An 18,140-nucleotide genomic window follows, 5' to 3' on the forward strand; every position below is an offset into this window, starting at 1 on the left:
CAGTACTCAGGAGAAGGACACACTTCATGGTTTTCTGCCATTCAAATAGCAGCAAGGCACTAGAGAATTAGCATGAAGAGCCTAGAAAAGTCCTGATGTCCGTCTGCTTCCAAAACATTTGGAGCTCAAATTACAAAAGAGATTCTGAAAATTTGAAACTCTTATACCAACATATGGAAGGATAAAACCCACAAAAATAAAAAAAAAAAAAAAACATGGGTGCAAATTCCTCAAAGGGCAAGAAGTGAGAATGGGGCGCATTCTTTCTGTGAATTCCCTCTGTGGTCTAAGAACAACGTTAGTTAGATTTTCTTTCTGATTTCTTCCATGGCCCTGGATTACTTCAGACTAAGGGTATTTGAAAGGCATTTTTCTCTCACTTGAAGACACAGATATAGGCCAGATTAGACTGGATTCAAAGTATATGAAAACAGGTTTATCAGGAGGTAGCTCTCTGGTGGGTTCACTGATCTCAAAGGTGGAGGCCAGATGTGTGAACAACTGAGCTAAAGCAAAGGGAGGTTTTACAGAATTTATGTAACTATTAATGAAGTGTGAGATTGGAGCTGGGATTGTGCCCATACAGGGTCAAATGCTGAGTCCCTAGGTGGGCACTCTTGGGTGGGTTGCCTGAAGTATGAGGAGGAAGAGTGATGATGTGTTTGTCCAGGGTTTTCTCTAAGCAGGACTCAGAGGTAGAGCATTCTCTGTGAGAGTAGGGCTAGAGGCAGACAGAGTTTCCTCACTTCTGCAGGGAATGAGCAGGGGGTCCCAGCTGAATATTATTATTCCAAAGCAGTTATGCATTTTCCTAGATTATAGTTAGAGGCATGAAGTTATGCATAATTTGCACTTAAAATTTCAAAACCTAATTTCATACCCGTATTTATAATTTCTTTCTCATTTCTATGTTGATTAGTCATATCTTACCATGTTTTCTTTTATTGAAAATAGATTTTTATATATACTATATTTTGATTATGTTTCCCTTTTTCTCTACTTCTCCAGTTCCTCCCCACCCCTCCTTCCATGCAGCTCCTTCCCTGTTTAATAGCTCATTAAAAAACCAACCAACCAACCAAACAAACAAAAAAACCTAAATAGGTTTCTATGAGATAATATTAAAAAATGAAATGAGATAAAACAACAAACAAAGAAAAGAGCATAACAGAATACTACAAAACAACAAACAAAGAGAGCCCAAGAAAAGAAATAGAAATAAAACAGATATAGATACAGTAACTCACTCGTTTACACATTTAGGAAGCCCATAAAAACACAAAACTGGAAGCCATAATATGTATGCAAAGGACCTATAGGGTAAAAAAAATAAATAAATGAATAAATAAATAAATAAATAAATAAATAAAATTAAAGAGAAAAAAAAGCCAGGACACCACACTATGAGATAAGAAAACTGCATAGATACCGTTGAGTTTATTTTCTGTTGGCTGCCTACTGAAGGGCATATAGCCTACCCTTAAGAATAGTTTGTTTCCCCAGAGAGGTTCCTTTAGAAAAAATTAAATTTTTATTTTTCAGTGATTATCAGTTGGAAATAGCTTCTGGTTAGGGATAGAAGCATCCATGTGTCCATTTCTCTTTTCAGTTCTAGGACCCTATCAGGTGCTGACCCATGCAGTCCTTGTGCCTACTGCCTCAGTCTCTGTGATTTCATATGAATGTGGATCCTGTTTGTTTAGAAGGTCTATATTCCTTGGTGTTCTCCATCCCCTACATCCTCTCCATTCCATCAATCCCCTCCATCCCCTCTATTCCCTCTTACACTCTTTCTGCATTCTTTTCTACCAGGTAAAGGAGGGATTTCGTGGAATTCCTGTTTAGAGCTGAGTGTTCTAAGGCTTCTCACTCTCTAAATAATGTGTAGCTATGGATCTTCATAGTTGTTTCCATCCACTGCAACAGGAAGCTTCATTAATAGTGGCCAAAAAAGGCACTGATCTATGAGTCTAGAAGAATATCACTGGGAGTCATTTTATTATTATTTTTTAACAGTAGCATTTGCTTTTATGCCAGGACCCTGGGCTACCTAGATTTTTGATTGCCCGTTGCAGCATGGGGTATGGGTTCCATCTCACAGAGTAGGCCTTAAATGAAGTCAGATTTTGTCTGGTTATTTCCATAAGCTTTGTGCCACCATTGCACTAGCATATTTGCAGACAGGCCATCATTGTAGATCAAAAGATTTATAACTAGACTGTTGTTTATATTTCACCTTTAGTAACACGCATGCAGACTACCTTCCAGTATAGAGAACACTAATCTTTAGTGGTAAAGGCTCTAGGTAGGGACCTGCTCAATATCTCCACGTTCAATAAATTGTGCAGGTGTTGTCTTCAAGCATAGGACCTAACTGATTGTGCAGAGCAACCTATAGTCTTGGCAAAAACTTGGGTGTTTGGGGGTTCCTGTGGGACCCCTTTGGCCAACACTTCAGTTAGATGTATACCATACTTGGGGCTGTGTCTTACACATTATTCAGTGATATTATTTAGGTCAGTTATGTATATATGTATTTATTTAAGAAGCTTCAAAGTTATTATGTTTCCATATTGCCCCTTGAATGGCACTTAATTTTAGCTGTCTCTCTTCTTAGTTTCTCCTTTACCTCCCTCTTCTCTACCAGTTTCCACTTGATCCCCTGTCAACATCTAGTATGTTGGGGTCTTAAGGGTAGAGCTGCATTAACCAGGATACGGGGGGAGGGGTGGGTACAGCCAAGTCAACCAATGCACAGTTTATTCAAAGTCTCAACTTCTGTTAAAAGCAAAGCAGAATAAAGATTTCCCATAGTTTCTAGTCCTCACCAGCTGCTGTTTCCCTAGCAATAGCTTATCTTGGTTCAGAGTGACCTAGACCTCCTTGCAGACTGACAAATCTATCAGCTGTCCAAATCTTAGATGTGTTTCTTCTTATAAATAACAATGTTACTTTCTCATGAGAAAGTGATTGTGAAAGCCACTTCCTCAGACATGCAGCTAGCTTGGCAGAACTAATCTTAGGTTGCCTCACAGTTAGCAATCTGTGAGTAATCACCTTATGCCATTTCTCTACAATCCTCCTCTTTCAGTTCTCCTCCTCATCCATCCATAATTATCTCTTCTATTTCCCTTTACTAGGGAGATCTGTTACCCCACCCTAGTCCCTCACTCTCTCTATGTCTTGGTTATCTTTGATCTAATAGCCAATATCAACACATAAGTCAGTACATTCCACATTTCTCTTTCTGTTGCCTCAGATGATATTTTCTAGTTTCATCTATTTACCTGTAAATCTCAGGATTTCTTTTTTAAGCAGCTGAGTCATATTGTTACGTGTAAAGTTATCACATTGGCTGAGGGACATCTAGGTTTTTTTTTTTTTAAGTTGTTGTTGCCCTTCCCCTCTTCTCCTCATTTCTGGCTATTAGGAAAAGAGCAGCAATGAACATGGTTGAGTGAGTATCTGAGTATCTTTGAGGCAATGTAGAGCATCCTGTGGTTGCTAGTCTTATGTCAACTTGACACAAGCTAGAGTTATCTGAAATGAGGGAGCCTCAAATGAGAAAATGCTTCCATAATATCTGGCTGTAAGGAACTTTTTAAATTAGGAATGCTGGGGGAGACCCTATCCCATTTTGAGTGGTGCCATTCCTGTGCTAGTAGTCTTGGGTTCTATAAGAAAGCAGGCTGAGAAACTATGGGGAGCAAACTTGTAAGCACTTCTCCATGGCCTCTGAATCAGCTCCTGCCTCCAGGATCCTGCCCTGTTTGATTCCTCTTGTGACTTCCTTCCTCGATGGACTACTATCTGGAAGTGTAAGAAGAAATAAAACTGTTTCCCCTCCCAGGCACTTTAACCATGGTGTTTTATAACAGCAATAGTAACCCTAACTAAGAGTTGTCCTCGGGGCATATGCCAAAGAGTGGTAGAGCTTGATCTTCCCGTGGAACTGTCACACAGAATTCAATAATGACTGTACAAGTTTGCATTTTCACCAGCAGTTGACAAGTGTTCTCCTTACTCCACGTTCTCATTAGCGTGAGCCGTCTGTCATTTATTTTTATTAATCTTAGCCACTCTGGCAGGTGTAAAATGAAATCTCAAAGTAGTTTTGATTTGCATTTCTCTGATAACTAAGGATGTTGAACATTTCTTTAAGTGTTTTTCAGCCATTTGATTTCCACAATTGAGTATTCTACATTAGATCTCTACTGCTCTGTGTTCTGTCCAGAAAGTCTTCTGTTGTGACAATGCTTTCAAATCTATTTAGCACATTTACTTGTATCAGGTTCAGTGTGTCTGTATTTATGTTGAGGTCTTTGATCCTCTTGGACTTGAGTTTTGTGCAGGGTGATAGGTATGGATCTATTTTGATTCTTATATATCCAGCTGCCCTATTTAGCTAGCAAAATTCTTAAATATACTGCCTTTTAAAAAAGTGTGTATTTATGGCTCCTTTATCAAAAATCAAGGTCCATAAATAGGTGAATTTATTTGGATCTTTAGTTTGATTTCAAGGATCAATGTATAAGTTTTTGTGTCAATACCATGCTGGTGTATTTATTATTATTAATATTGCTACAACTCTATAATTGATATTGCAATAGTATAAGTTGGAATTGTGAATGGTTTTGCCTCCAGCAATTCTTTTATTATTCATTATTATTTTAGTATTCTGGATGTTTTGTGTGAAGTTGATGTTTTAAATATGAAGCTGAAAATTGTTCTTTCAAGATCTGTAAAGAATTATGTTGGAATTTTGATAGGGATTACACTGAATCTTAATCCTGCTTTTGATAGGATGACCATAGGATGGTCATTTTTACTATATTAATGCTAACTATCCATAAATAATCATGGTCGATCTTTCTATCATCTAATATCATTTTAATTACTTTCTTTAAAGACTTGGAATCTTTATCAGACAATTATTTCACTTGCATGTTACAGATATTCAAAATATTTTATATTTTTTAGGTTATCATGAAAAATATTGTTTACCCAATTTCTTTGTCAATTGGTTTCTCATTTGAATAGAGAAGGGATATAGGAGTTCTGTGGTGAAATGTTTAGGGTCACTCACATATATTATCATAGCGTATGCAAGTAAACATACTTTGACTTCTTCCTTTCCATTTGTATCTCTTTGATATCCTTTAGTTGCCTCATTGATGTACCTAAAACTTCAAGTACTATATTGGGTAGATATGAAGAGAGTCAGCAGTCTTGTTTTATTCCTGATTTTAATGGAGTTGCTTTGAGTTTCTCTTATAAGCTAATATTGATGATTTGTTTTCTATAGACTGCCCCTATTATGATCAGATATGTCCCTTATATCATTAATCTTTTCAGGATTTTTATCATAAAGGGGTATTGAATTTTGTCAAAGGTCTTTTTAGCATCTAGTGAGATGATCATGTGTTTTTTTCCTGTTTGTTTATAAGGAGAATTATGTTTATTGATTTACATGCATTGAAACATCACAGAACCTTTTAAATAAAACTCACTTTATCATAGTGGATGATAAAGTTTTACTGTGATCTTGGATTTGGTTTGCAAGTATTTTTTGACACATTTTGGATTTCTGTTCAAAAGGGATATTGGTCTGTAATTCTTTCTTTGTTGTATTTGCATCTTTATGTGGTTTAGGTATCAGGATAACTATAGCCTCATAAAATGTTGGGTAATGTTCCTTCTCTTTCTATTTTGTGTAATAATTTGAAGAATATTGGCATCATGTCTTATTTGAAGTCTGGTAGAATTCTGCCCTAAAACTATCTGTCTGTGGACTTATTTTTGTTGCTAGACTTTTAATGAATGCTCCTATATCTACCATGGTAATAGCTCTGTTCAAACTTTATGACTTTAGCTTAACTTTGGTAGATGGCATGTATCAACAAAATTATTTTTTATATATTTTTTCAATTAAGTTGAATATAGGGTTTTCAAACATGTCCTTATAAATAATCCAGATTTTCTTGGTGTCAATTTTTGTGTTCAACTTTCCACCTCTAATTTACTAATTTGCACCTTCTCTTTTTCTTTTAGTTAATTGAGAAGTGTGGTTTTCAATCTTACAGATTATCTCAAGGAACCAACTCTTTATTTCAATGATTTTTTGCAATTGATTAATTTGTTCATTTCTTTATTGCTTTTTGTTTCTATTGTATTGATTTTAACCTTGAGTTTGATTATTTCTTTACATTAACCATTTGGAGTGTGATTTCTTCTTTGAACTATAGAGTTTTCAGGTGTGTTGTTTAGTTACTACTATAGGATTTCTCCATTTTTTTTTTTTTTATGTAGGCACTTAGTGCAATGAACTTGCCTCTTAGAACATCTTCATTATGTTCCATAAAGTTAAGTGTGTTGTGTTGTGTTTTCATTTTGATTCAAATATAGAATTTTTAAGAAATTCTTTCCTAATTTCTCTTTGGCTCAATTTTCATTCAATAGTTAATTGTTTAGTTTCCATTAGTTTGTAAGTTTTCTTTTTTGTTTTTTGTTTCCCTCTGTTGTTGATAACTAGCTTTAATCTATGGTGGTACGATAAAGAGGAGGATTTTATTTTAATTTTTTTTTGTCTGTTGAGAGTTGCTTTGTGTCTTAGTATGTAGTCAATTTTGGAGAAAGCTTCCTCGGGTGTATTGGTATACTCTTGTTTGTTTGGATGTGTTATTCTGAAAATATATATTAGATTTTGTTTATGTCAGTTATCTCAAGCATTTCTCTATTTTTTTGTCTGAATGACATGTCTGTTAGTGAGAATATGGTATTAGAGACTCCCAATAACAATGTGTGATTCTTAATATGTGATTTAAACTGAAATAGTGTATCTTTTATGAACTTGGTTGCACTTGTGTTTGGTATATGGGTGTTAAGAATTGTAATTTCTTCTGGATGGATTTCCCCTTGATGAGTATGCAGTGTCATTCCTTTTCTCTTCCAATTAGTTTTGGCAGAAATATTAAATCTGATTATTAAAATGGCTATACAAGCTTCCTTTTGCTTGGAATACCTTTTTTTTTTTTTTTTTTTTTTTTTTTTTTTTTTTTTTTTTTTGTACTCTGAGATGATGTCTATTCTTGGTGTCAAGGTATATTTTTTATATGCAGCAGAAGGATGGATCCTCCTTTTACATCCATTCTTTTACTCTGTCTTCTTTTTGGAGAATTGAGACTATTGATGTTGAAGCATATATTTTTTAATATGCCTTAGCTTAATGGTTGGACACCTCTAAGCCTCCTACTGCTTACGTGCCCTTATTTTCACTCCCAGCTCAACACCTCTAATTCTGCTATTTACTTAGTTGTCCAGTTACCTTCTCCTTTTTCAGCCCCCTAAAACTGCCCTCAGCTTAATTATGTTTTTAATCTCCCACCTGTTACCCCATGTTCCATCCAGAAAGTGGCCAATGGTCACTCTACTGGAGATCTCAGAAAACTGGTGACTCTTTCCCTCTGACGCATGGTGAAATTTTTTCTCCTCTCCTGTGTCTGCTAGCCTGCCTGCTGGAACCTGGAAGTTACACCTTTTACACCCAACCATTAGCTGCTAGCATCTTTATTTAAGATATCAATAAACATTTTTTGTTGAATCATGGGACTGCTGCTGCTGCTTCTGCTGTTGGTAGTGTTGTGGTGCTGGTAGTATGTGTCTGTGTGTGTGTGTGTGTGTGTGTGTGTGTGTGTGTGAATTTCCCCTCTTTTATTTTGATGATCTGGGGTTATAAATTCCATGTGCCTACCCTCTTTTTTTTTTTTTTTTTAATTTTACTTTTATTGCCTTCTGTGTGGCTGGATTTGTAGATGTTTTGTACCTGGAGTTTTGGTTTAAATAATTTTTGGGAGAAATAATAGTTTCTGTCTTAGAATTTTTATTTCTATCTTTAGAGAATCTCGTTCATGATCAATTTTTATTATAAATCCACTGAAATTGTAAAATAATTCATTGGAAGTTGAGGGTGCCAGAGAGTTGACATATCAGCTGAGAACACTGGTGCTTCTGCAGAGGATCTAGGTCCCCACCACCCACATGGTACCTCACAAATACCTTTAATGACAGTTCCGGGGGATCAAATGTTTTCTTCGGACTGTTATAGGCACATATATACACATAAACATATAAAATAAAATAACAAGATATAAAACATTTAAACTAATGAAGTGGTAATGGCAATTTTGCTACTAGAATTACCTAAAGAATTTATGGTTTTAATTGCATATTCTACAGTAACATTTTTCATAAGGATTTATTTATTTGTAATATTCTGTGCATGAATATTTTGTTTGCATGTATGTCTGTGCATCATGTATGGGTATGGTGCCAACAAAAGTTATCAGTTCCTTTAGAACTAGAATTTTCGAAAATTGTAAGTCAACATGTAGATACTGAGAATCAAACCAAAATCCTCTGGAAAAACAGCCAGTACTTTGAACTTCTGAGCTATAACATTGACCCCTGTATATTGACCTTTAAATATCTAAATTAAATTACAATCTCATGATTGCTTATATTAATCCACAGAATCTTCACAACTCCCATAACTTCTATGAGCCTATCTCTCTTCCATGAATCTTGTATTTCTTAAAACTTGGTACCCTGAATCCTAACTGTCTTGGTTTATTTTGATGCAGACAACCAGTCTCCATCATCATTATCATAATCATCAATAACAACAATAACAAAATACTGTATGATTCCTTTGTTATTATTCTTATCAGCCAGATTGGCTTTCTCAATGCTTATTTGATGTTTTTTTGTTATAGATGTGTTCTTTCAAAACCAGTAGTTTTATGTGCGTATATGGATATAGTATTGCTTTGGTTATTTTATGACTGTCTCTTTGAAGATTTTTTCCCTTTTTAGAGACTTTTATGTTTCCATTTATAATATGAAAAAATTATTTTGGTTTTGTGATTATCCAAGTATTTGCTAAGTGGTGGATGTTGGTTCATTTGAATTTTTGAATATCAGTCTAAAGCTTACTATGCTGTTACCATCTTGTGTCTGATGACATAAGAGATGGATAATAGTAATGTAAAAATGATGTTCTGGAAATCTGTCTTCTGAGTGTAAAGAATACTCATTTTTAATTATTGTCAGTATGTGGTAAATTTTAATGATGCATGTTCTCTCTATATAACTAACTTCTCATGGCTTCGATATCATGTTGTTCATTATCATGGTTATAAACGCACAATCCTTCTGCCTCCATTCCTGACTTCTAGGTGTACAAGTGTGTATTTACACACCCTACACCTACCTACAGATCTTTAGCTTTCTTTAAAAATGTCCTTTTAGCACTTAACAAAACTGATTTTCTACATGTCATGTGATCCATTCTTTTGTTTGTTTGCTTTGTTTTGTTTCAGCTGCTATCCACCATTACTTGTAGTTCAAAGTGAAGAATTCAGAGCTTAAACATGAACCAGGCTGATACTTTGTTGACAATCTTTATTCACAGTGCTTCACTTTTAGCTTTTCATTTGACACTTCATTTCACAAACATACATCCTAATCCTGAAGACCGTGTAATGGAAATCAACAAATAATTCAGATCAAAGACATCTGTGTCTTGACTAGTGAGATCACAGAGTGACATCTCTAACCTACTGATAATTTCACAACACCTAGGACAGTGATATTCCTCAGACTGAAAACTTTACCCTGACTCTTTGAATGTGCAGAACTCAGAATTTCTCTCAAGCATGAAAAATATTTATTTTTCCTATTGTGTATATCCAACACAGTATTCACAGTTGAGTGACTATCTCACAGACACACATACATATACACATGTATACATATCTATATATGCATAGGGACCACAGGAAGGGTTTGAGAGAGGGTAGCACAGACTGACTATGGCCAGGAAAAGAATTATGGAAATAGAATTAATTCTATTTCAGTTTAAAAAAAAACCTTTCAAATATTTTAAATAGAGAATATTTATTTTATTTAATCTTAGGCAAAAGGCTAAAAAATAGGAATAATATTTACTTATTTATTTATTTTTAGAATTAAATACATTAAGCTATGTGTGTGTTTTCATATGGAAAAGGGCTAAAAACTATAATGCTGATTTCAGACAGTGCCACTGTCTAGTGTTTATGGTATAAGGAATGAAGGAAGGCTAGCACAAAGATGCTTTGTTTCTTATTTATTACAGTAGATTACTTCAGTTGCTAAAGTGTTAAAAAGGCATGAGATGAAATGTCAGCATCTGTGGAGGTCTGAATTCAAGTAGCTCTTTGAAAGAAAAAGATTGAGCATTATCACAAAAATTTAGAATATCTTCCCTATTTCCCTTAGAATTCTATGTCATGACCTACACTCAGAGGTTCTTGGATGTGTGCAAATGATGTACACAGAATAAAGAGGGAGAAGGAGAAGGAAGGCGGCAGGCAGGCAGACAGACAGACAGACAGACAGACACGCAAAAACATGTGGTATGGTGCTAGAATTCAAACTTAGGTTTACTGAGACATGTTCCTTTCCAGGTAATAGCTGACCATTATGTGGAAGTCAATGTGTGAGCTCAAATAAGCTAGTCATATCCACAAACAATATTCAAAAGAAAATGCATGCAAGCACTCTACTTGTGTATAGTCCTCTCTCTACAAGTATCCATGTGTAGGGAATGGTGCTATCTATATTAGGCTGGTTCTTCCCACATCAATCAACAGTATAAAGACAATCCTCTATAGATATGTCAACAACCTACTCAGATCATCATGGTCTATCATTGAGACTTTCTTACCAGGTGATTCTAGATGGTGCCAACCTGACAAGTCAAATTAACCATCACATACTATTTAGATTAATACTGTATGGCTTACAAAACTAAGTAATTAAGATACATTTTTAAAATCTAAAATTCTAGTTAGTGAGTTTATAGAATTTAAAAGTTGCTTGAGCTCTAGATTCTCCTTGTTTTTACTTTGAATTAGCTCAATAAAATCTAACAGACACATCCGATGATGATTATTAATTCAAGTGATTTTAGAATATTTGTGGGTATAGTTTGAACTTTGCCATATTCTTTGCATGCTTGCTCCCTTCTTTATGATTCTTTGTATTTATTATTTGAAAACTTCACACATGTACACTATGTATTTTTATGATATCCACCAGCTATTTCTTCCTTGAGTCAGATACATCTCCTTCCCAACCTCATGTTTCTTATCTTTTTCTATATTTCCCATAAGAGCATCAATCTTATATTATTGACAACAAGGAATCAACACAGAGAAGGAATTTCAAATATGCTGCTGTAACTCCACTGTAAAGACATGTATCTGACATCTAAAAGGAGAGACTATTTCTTTTTCTTAAATACATATTAATTATATTTTATATGTGTGTGTTTTGCTTGTATCTATATCTCTGTACCACATGGGTTCCCAATGACCATAGAAATCAGTCAATGGTGTTGAATTTTCTGAAACTGGAGTTATGGATGGTTGTGATCCACTATATATGTTGAAAATTGACCCTGGGTCTTCTTCAAGAGCTAAAAGTTTTCCTAACCACTCAAAGCCCTTAACTTATTTTTTTCAAAGCCCTAGAAGGAAATCTTGCACATATTTTTTTAAAAATCTTATATTTATATTGATGTGATATAAACAACGAGAAATCCCAGAAAGTGTTCATTAGATAGGCTGTTAAAAAACACAAGCTCCTTTATCATGTTTGTGATTGATTTTTTTTTTACCAGTTTTGGTGGTTAAAACTACATAATGATATGAGAGCAATGGTGTCACAGAAGCAATATGTATCATGATGACCCAGATTGCTGTACTGTCTCTGTATTCACTACATGTAATATACTCTTTGCTTAAGTATTGTGATTATCATCTGGGCCACTGGTACCTTTGCAAGAAGCCAATGTAGTGTGATATATTAGTCTCTTGTCAGACGGTATTTTGTCCCCTTCCTTATGTGGTTTATCATCTAAAAAGTACATAAGCTCCACCCCTTCTCAATTTGTCTTAAGGAGTAAGAATTTTAAAATACAAAATCACTCATCTTTCCTAGTAGTTTGTCATACTGAAAGTTTGGCTGCAGTCAAGGGCAATTTCAGTAAATATTCTCCAATGTATCTATAGGAGAGAAACTGGAATAATTTTAGAAAATAGTGTGTTATTTGCTTTATCTCCTTCTATTCAGACTTACTAACCATGATTCTTTTTCTTTTTTTTCCCTCTCCTCAGATGTACATCCAGACAACAACACTTACTGTCTCCATGAGTTTAAGTGCTTCAGTGTCTCTGGGAATGCTCTATATGCCCAAAGTTTATATTATAATTTTTCATCCAGAGCAGAATGTTCAAAAACGCAAGAGAAGCTTCAAGGCTGTGGTCACAGCTGCTACCATGCAAAGCAAACTGATCCAAAAGGGAAACGACAGACCAAATGGCGAGGTGAAAAGTGAGCTCTGTGAGAGTCTTGAAACCAACAGTAAGTCATCTGTAGACTTTCAGATGGTCAAGAGCGGGAGCACTTCCTAATAGATGTACGTTGAACATTCTTCTACTAGTCTTGGGAACTAGTCCACACAGTTCTATAATCATGATGACACACATACCCCGAGACTGTAACAATGGTCAGAGTTATTGGATGAGAGCTAAATGTTTACACGAGTAGTTGTTCCCAACACACAAACTTCCCAACTGAGGTCTCTAACAAAGTACTGCAAGTGTAGCTCAGCCTTTGAAGAATCATAGGGCTTGGCATTAGGGATGCTGTTTCATTTACAAAAGTCATTTCTGAAACTTGAGGAACTATTCTACAATATCGGTTGTATCAGTACTGACCTCGTTTTATTGCTTGTAAAGAGATACTTGGGGAATGAGGTGCTCCAAACCTTGCACAAGTAAATGCCAAGTTGTTTGGGTTTGGGGGAAAATGAGAAAAGAGTTTGTTAACATGTAAAGTGGAGTCATCATAAGTACTTGGTTCCCCCAGGTCCTTTCTTCTTTTGAATTTCCTTAATATTTTTATTTGAATATTTTAATTTCAAATAAGCCTTGCAGGCCACCTGACCATGAAGACACAAAGACTTTCTTCATCTACATTTCTTTGCTCTGTAGTTGATCTATAATTATCATATGGTAACAGTACACTGCCTTGCAGGATAATCTGGCAAAATTTAAATTAACAGTTAAGGCTTTCTTGGTATCCATAAAAGACAGTAAAGAGGTTAGCTATTTGTACTGTAAAGATTTAGAAAGTAGAATATAATAAAAATTTTATTTATATTGCCTGGTCATATAAACTAAATAAAAATAAATTAAAGCTGAAGTTCTTACTTTAGAATCTTCTCAGTCTTTAGTAAATGAAACAGTATAAGTTTATATTAATTAACTACAAGCATTTTTGTTAGCGTTACACATCTGTAATTCCAGAAGATAGGAGACTGGGGCAAGAGTATTGTGAATCTGTGGTTTGGGCTAAATTGTAAGACCCTATATCATAAAAAATAAGAATAAACAAGAACAAAATATACTCTCTTCCTCCGAGGATCTTTTAGCAGGATTTTTTTTCTCTGCTTGGTATTCTTTTGACATTGTCTTAGCTAGGGTTTCTATTTCTGTGAAGCGCGACTAAGGCCATGCAAACTCATAAGAAAACACTTAACCCAGTTCAGAGATTTAGTCCATTCTCATCATAGCAAGAAGCATGGCAGTACACAGCTAGACAAGCTACTAGAGAGAGAATTGAGAACTCTACATCCTGATCTGTAGGCAGCAAGCAGAGAGAATGAGCTACCACGACTGGCTTGAGCATCTGAAACCTCAAAACCTTTCTCCACTGGCACTGTTTCTCTAACAGGGCCACACTTCCTAATAGTGTCACTCTTTATGAGTCCATGTAAGCCCTTTTCATTCAAACAACCACAGACATTAAATACAAAAGAAGACTAAGAACTGGTTTTATTTCGCTTAATTACTAAAGAAATGTATAGTTTCCACAGCATTGACAAAATTTTCTCTGAGTTAAGTTATATAGATATCTGTGAACATTGCATATTGTAGTGGATATGTGTAGAGGTAGTCTTAGATATATTGAGATGTAGACTAAGCTTATTAGCTTATAGGCTGGTGAGATAGCAGAGTGGACAAAGGAACTTGTTATCCTCTTACAACCTGAAGTGTATCCTTGGACCCACTTAATGGAAGGAGAGAACCAAAGCCCTTAATTTGTACTTTGACTTCTACATACACTCAGAGGCACTTGCATGGATGCACGTGCACACCCACCCACCCATACACAAACACATATGCTCACATGCACTCATGCACATGTGCACAGGCACACACACACACACACACACACTATAATAACAAACTAATGAATTAAAGATAAATTTAAAGCCTTAATGGCTTGAGCCATCCTCAGAAGCCATCCTGACTCCAGGAAGATTATCTAGTAAAAATGTCAGTGACATTTCTAGAAAGAAACCTGTCACAACTTCACAACTTCACAACTTCACATACTTCTCACACAGACATCATTCTTTCAAAGGAGCCTTGTAAACTTTCAAGAGTGGATTTTAATAGCACATACATATGATCACCTCCCATGATAGACAAGCACTTTACCAATGACAGGACGATTAGCAAACTGCTAGTGATTTAGGGGCAGAACTATTTTGTTTTCCAACTTGATAGCATCAGTATAGGGATTTTAAACTTGTGCAGATGCCAGTAAGCTGCTCTTGGCACCATGCACATTAATGCTGGCACAGAAAGCATGAATCACCAGAGACTGCTTGACCTGTGTTTTTGCAGCAATCCAGAAAAGGACATAATGGGGTTTCAAATGGAAACAACTAGCATTTTGGTGGAATAAATACCAATCATCCCAGACCACCTAAAAAACATGATTGGAGGCAAAAAAAAAAAAAAATTAATATTTTTCCCCAGGTCCTTGAAGAGCAAATAGTTTCCCCTAAAAGTAAAATACCAATTGTCAATGAATATAGGTAGTCTTATATTGTTAAATACATCCCAGACACTGGCTATTTTTATATTTTCTATGGATGCTGAAGTGGACATTATATAACCAGAGAACACATTCCTATAATTTTGGTAGAATAAATAGAAAGATTACAAATATGAAGGCTTAGAAAGCTTAGCTTACTATATTCTGGAAGAGTTAAAGTTCCCATTTGGAAGGTAAGATTAGTAAAACTAAATGAAGATAATGTGAATTACTGCCTGAATGCCAATTTGGGTTATCATTAATACAAGAGTAATTAAAATTAAAATAAAAACAACCATTATTTTGGTATACACATCTTTATTTTAGTATAGGCAGTAACTTGGTAACTATGACTATTGATCTGTTGCTGGAATTTTTGATTATGACTAAATAATGATTTAATCATATATGCATATATATTTAATTAATTATAATATTTATTTTAATATATATGTATACATGTATGTGTATGTTTGTCTGTGTGAGAGAGTGCTATCTGTGTGTAAGGGTGCTTGTAGCATTCAAAAGAGTGTTTTGGATACTATGGAGATGAACTGATAGGTGTCTTTTGGCTGCCTGACATGAGTGCTAGAAACCAAGCTCAGGTCGTGTGAAAGAGCAGTATGTGTTCTTAAGTACTGAGCAATCTCTCCAGGCCCAGAAGATTGATTTTAGTAGTAAGTTGTAGATTCCACTCCAGACTTCCTTGTCATATGATTAAAATTTGAGAGCTTCACATAATAATATTAACAAATAAGAAGTTAGAAAGTAAACTAATTTTTTGACTTTGCATAACACTACATTTTTTCTGTAACAAGATACCATGTTGTTTCAGAAAAGAGAGAAAAGTGAAAAACAAGTTTCTATGTGCAAGAGTTTCAAGCACTACCTGGTCACTGTTCTACTTCTGCTTATGTTTCTTATGATATATTGATTCATAAGCAATGCAGCAGTTGCTGTTTCTTTAGCCTATGAACACAGTATGGCACACCTCAGGAAGTTTATCATTGCCCTGCTTTTCAAAGGTGTATATACACACATGAACTTTGTCAAAAACAGTTTCCCTATTAGTTCATCTGCATACTTTTAATCCATTTTTGATCCATGATGATTCTGAAATAATGAGTCATGAAAATTATGTCATTTATAGTTATTCATTCTCATCACTTCATTTTTTTTTTAATTTTTTTCTTTCATAATGTATCCTCATTATGTATTCCTGTCCCTCTCCTCCTCTGGTTGCTCCCTCTCCCTCCCATTTTCTTTTCCCTCTGGATCCACTTCTCTACCTTCTATCTCTCACCTGAAAGCAGTCTTCTTAGGGATAATAAAATAAAAAATAAGATATAACAAAATAAAAGATAAAAGCATGAAACAGAAACTAACATATTGGAATAGGAGAAACAAACAGAAGTGAAAAAATCTAAGAAAAAAAAACCACAAGAAACAGATATCAATGCAGAGACTTACTCCTTTCCACATTCAGAAATTTTATAGAAACAGCTAAACTGTTTATATAAACCATAATACATATGTAAAAGACCTGTGGCATAAAAGAGAGAAAGTACCAAAAACATAACTATAAATATGAATAAATACAAACATAAATAAAATAGCCTAGGGAACTAAGGTAAGACTACATCACACTACACAAGGACTTGCTCAGCCTTCCTCAGAGATGCTTCCTTCTGCAGCAATTGGAAACAAACAGAAAACCAATGCCTGACATTATACAGAAAGTTAAAGACCTTGGAACTCTCAGTCCCAAACAGGATGTCTCCATCAAATCTCTCCCATCAGAACTCAGACAACCAAGGACAAGGATGTAAAAAATATGTAAGAGACAGAGGTGATGGAGGGCACCAAGAAAGAAAGGCCCTCTAAATCAACATGATTGATGCATATATGAATGCACAGAGATTGTAGCAGCATTCATAGGTCCTATGCAAGTCTGCACCAGATGGAATGCTAAAGCTGAAAGGAGAAGTGGACACATGCCTCATCCCTAGCTGAGAAGCTATCTCTAACTGATAACAACTTACAAATAAAACTTTGCTCTGACCTATCCCATGGCCTCTTTTTGTAATTGTTTATATTTTACTTGTATGTCTATAGTTTCAGGGCTGATTATTTCATATCGTGTAACCAATGGGTGTACTCTTCCGTGGGATGACTAGTTCTGCTTTCAGCATGCAGCATTCCTTAGTTGCCTGTAGTTCTTTGTCTGTGACTGGGTTCTGATGAGATTCACTCCGTTCATTTTAGCATGTCTGATGCTGTCATCATCCTTGCTCAAGTCTCTTTTCCTTTTTACAGTGTACACATTTAATAAATATTTTCTATACTTATATTTCTGACAACGCAGAATAGTGCAGAAAACTCAGCGACCCTTTTACTAGTCCGTTTTTCTAACTCGCTGCAGGTTTTCTTCATCACAACTACAAGTAATTAATGGAAAATCTATCAGAAGCAAAAAAAAAAGTATACATTTTGTTTTCTTAAAGAAATGTAGAAGTACAAGATGTATTGTATGAATCAGGACATGAAAATGGAAGTAAACCAATATAAAAGGCATGGGGCCTCACTTTGTACACACACACACACACACACACACACACACACACACACACACACACACACAGAGGCATGCAGGAATCAGCTTACCTTCTGGGAAGAGGGCTATCCAATAGTACCATGGAAAGACAAGGAATGATACAACCACCAAATGCCTGCTACAAAAGCATGAGATCTTGAGTCGTACAACAGCACTTACATAAAATCTGGGTGTGAACACCATTTCATAAACTAAGTTCTGGGAAAGCAAAGATAAATGGAGCCCAGGAACTTCCTGGGCAGCCAGGCCTACCTTAATCAGTAGTTCCCACATTTGAACAAAGTTTCTGTCTTACATTGAAAGATGATGACTTTTAAGTCATGTTATCTAAGATTGAGCTCTTGCTTTCTTATGCATGCCTGTGAGCACACACACACACATTCAGACACACACAGTGATATACACAAAAACATACCCACAGGAACATATAGAGAGACACATTCGGAGGAACTCAATCTGTTTCTCACTCACACACACAAACACATGCTTGTACGCTCACATGCAAAAACACAAATAGGAGGGGAGGGACAAAAAT

At 35.3% G+C, this 18,140-nt stretch overlaps 1 protein-coding gene across 4 annotated transcripts in view; it reads left to right on the forward strand.

The window, feature by feature from the left end:
* Grm8 (glutamate metabotropic receptor 8) overlaps positions 1 to 18,140 on the forward strand; it is a 789,897-nt gene that overhangs the window by 769,821 nt on the left and 1,936 nt on the right. For 2 of the 4 annotated variants that reach the window (XM_076913634.1, XM_034519393.2), the window contains exon 10: positions 12,219 to 12,465. In XM_076913634.1, the coding sequence (XP_076769749.1) occupies positions 12,219 to 12,465 (247 nt within the window). Of the gene's footprint in view, positions 1 to 12,218; positions 12,521 to 18,140 lie in introns of all 4 variants that reach the window. The other 2 variants (XM_076913635.1, XM_076913636.1) reach the window with 1 other exon arrangement.

Source organism: Arvicanthis niloticus, chromosome 15 (genome assembly GCF_011762505.2).
Source record: "Arvicanthis niloticus isolate mArvNil1 chromosome 15, mArvNil1.pat.X, whole genome shotgun sequence".
Taxonomy (NCBI): domain Eukaryota; kingdom Metazoa; phylum Chordata; class Mammalia; order Rodentia; family Muridae; genus Arvicanthis; species Arvicanthis niloticus.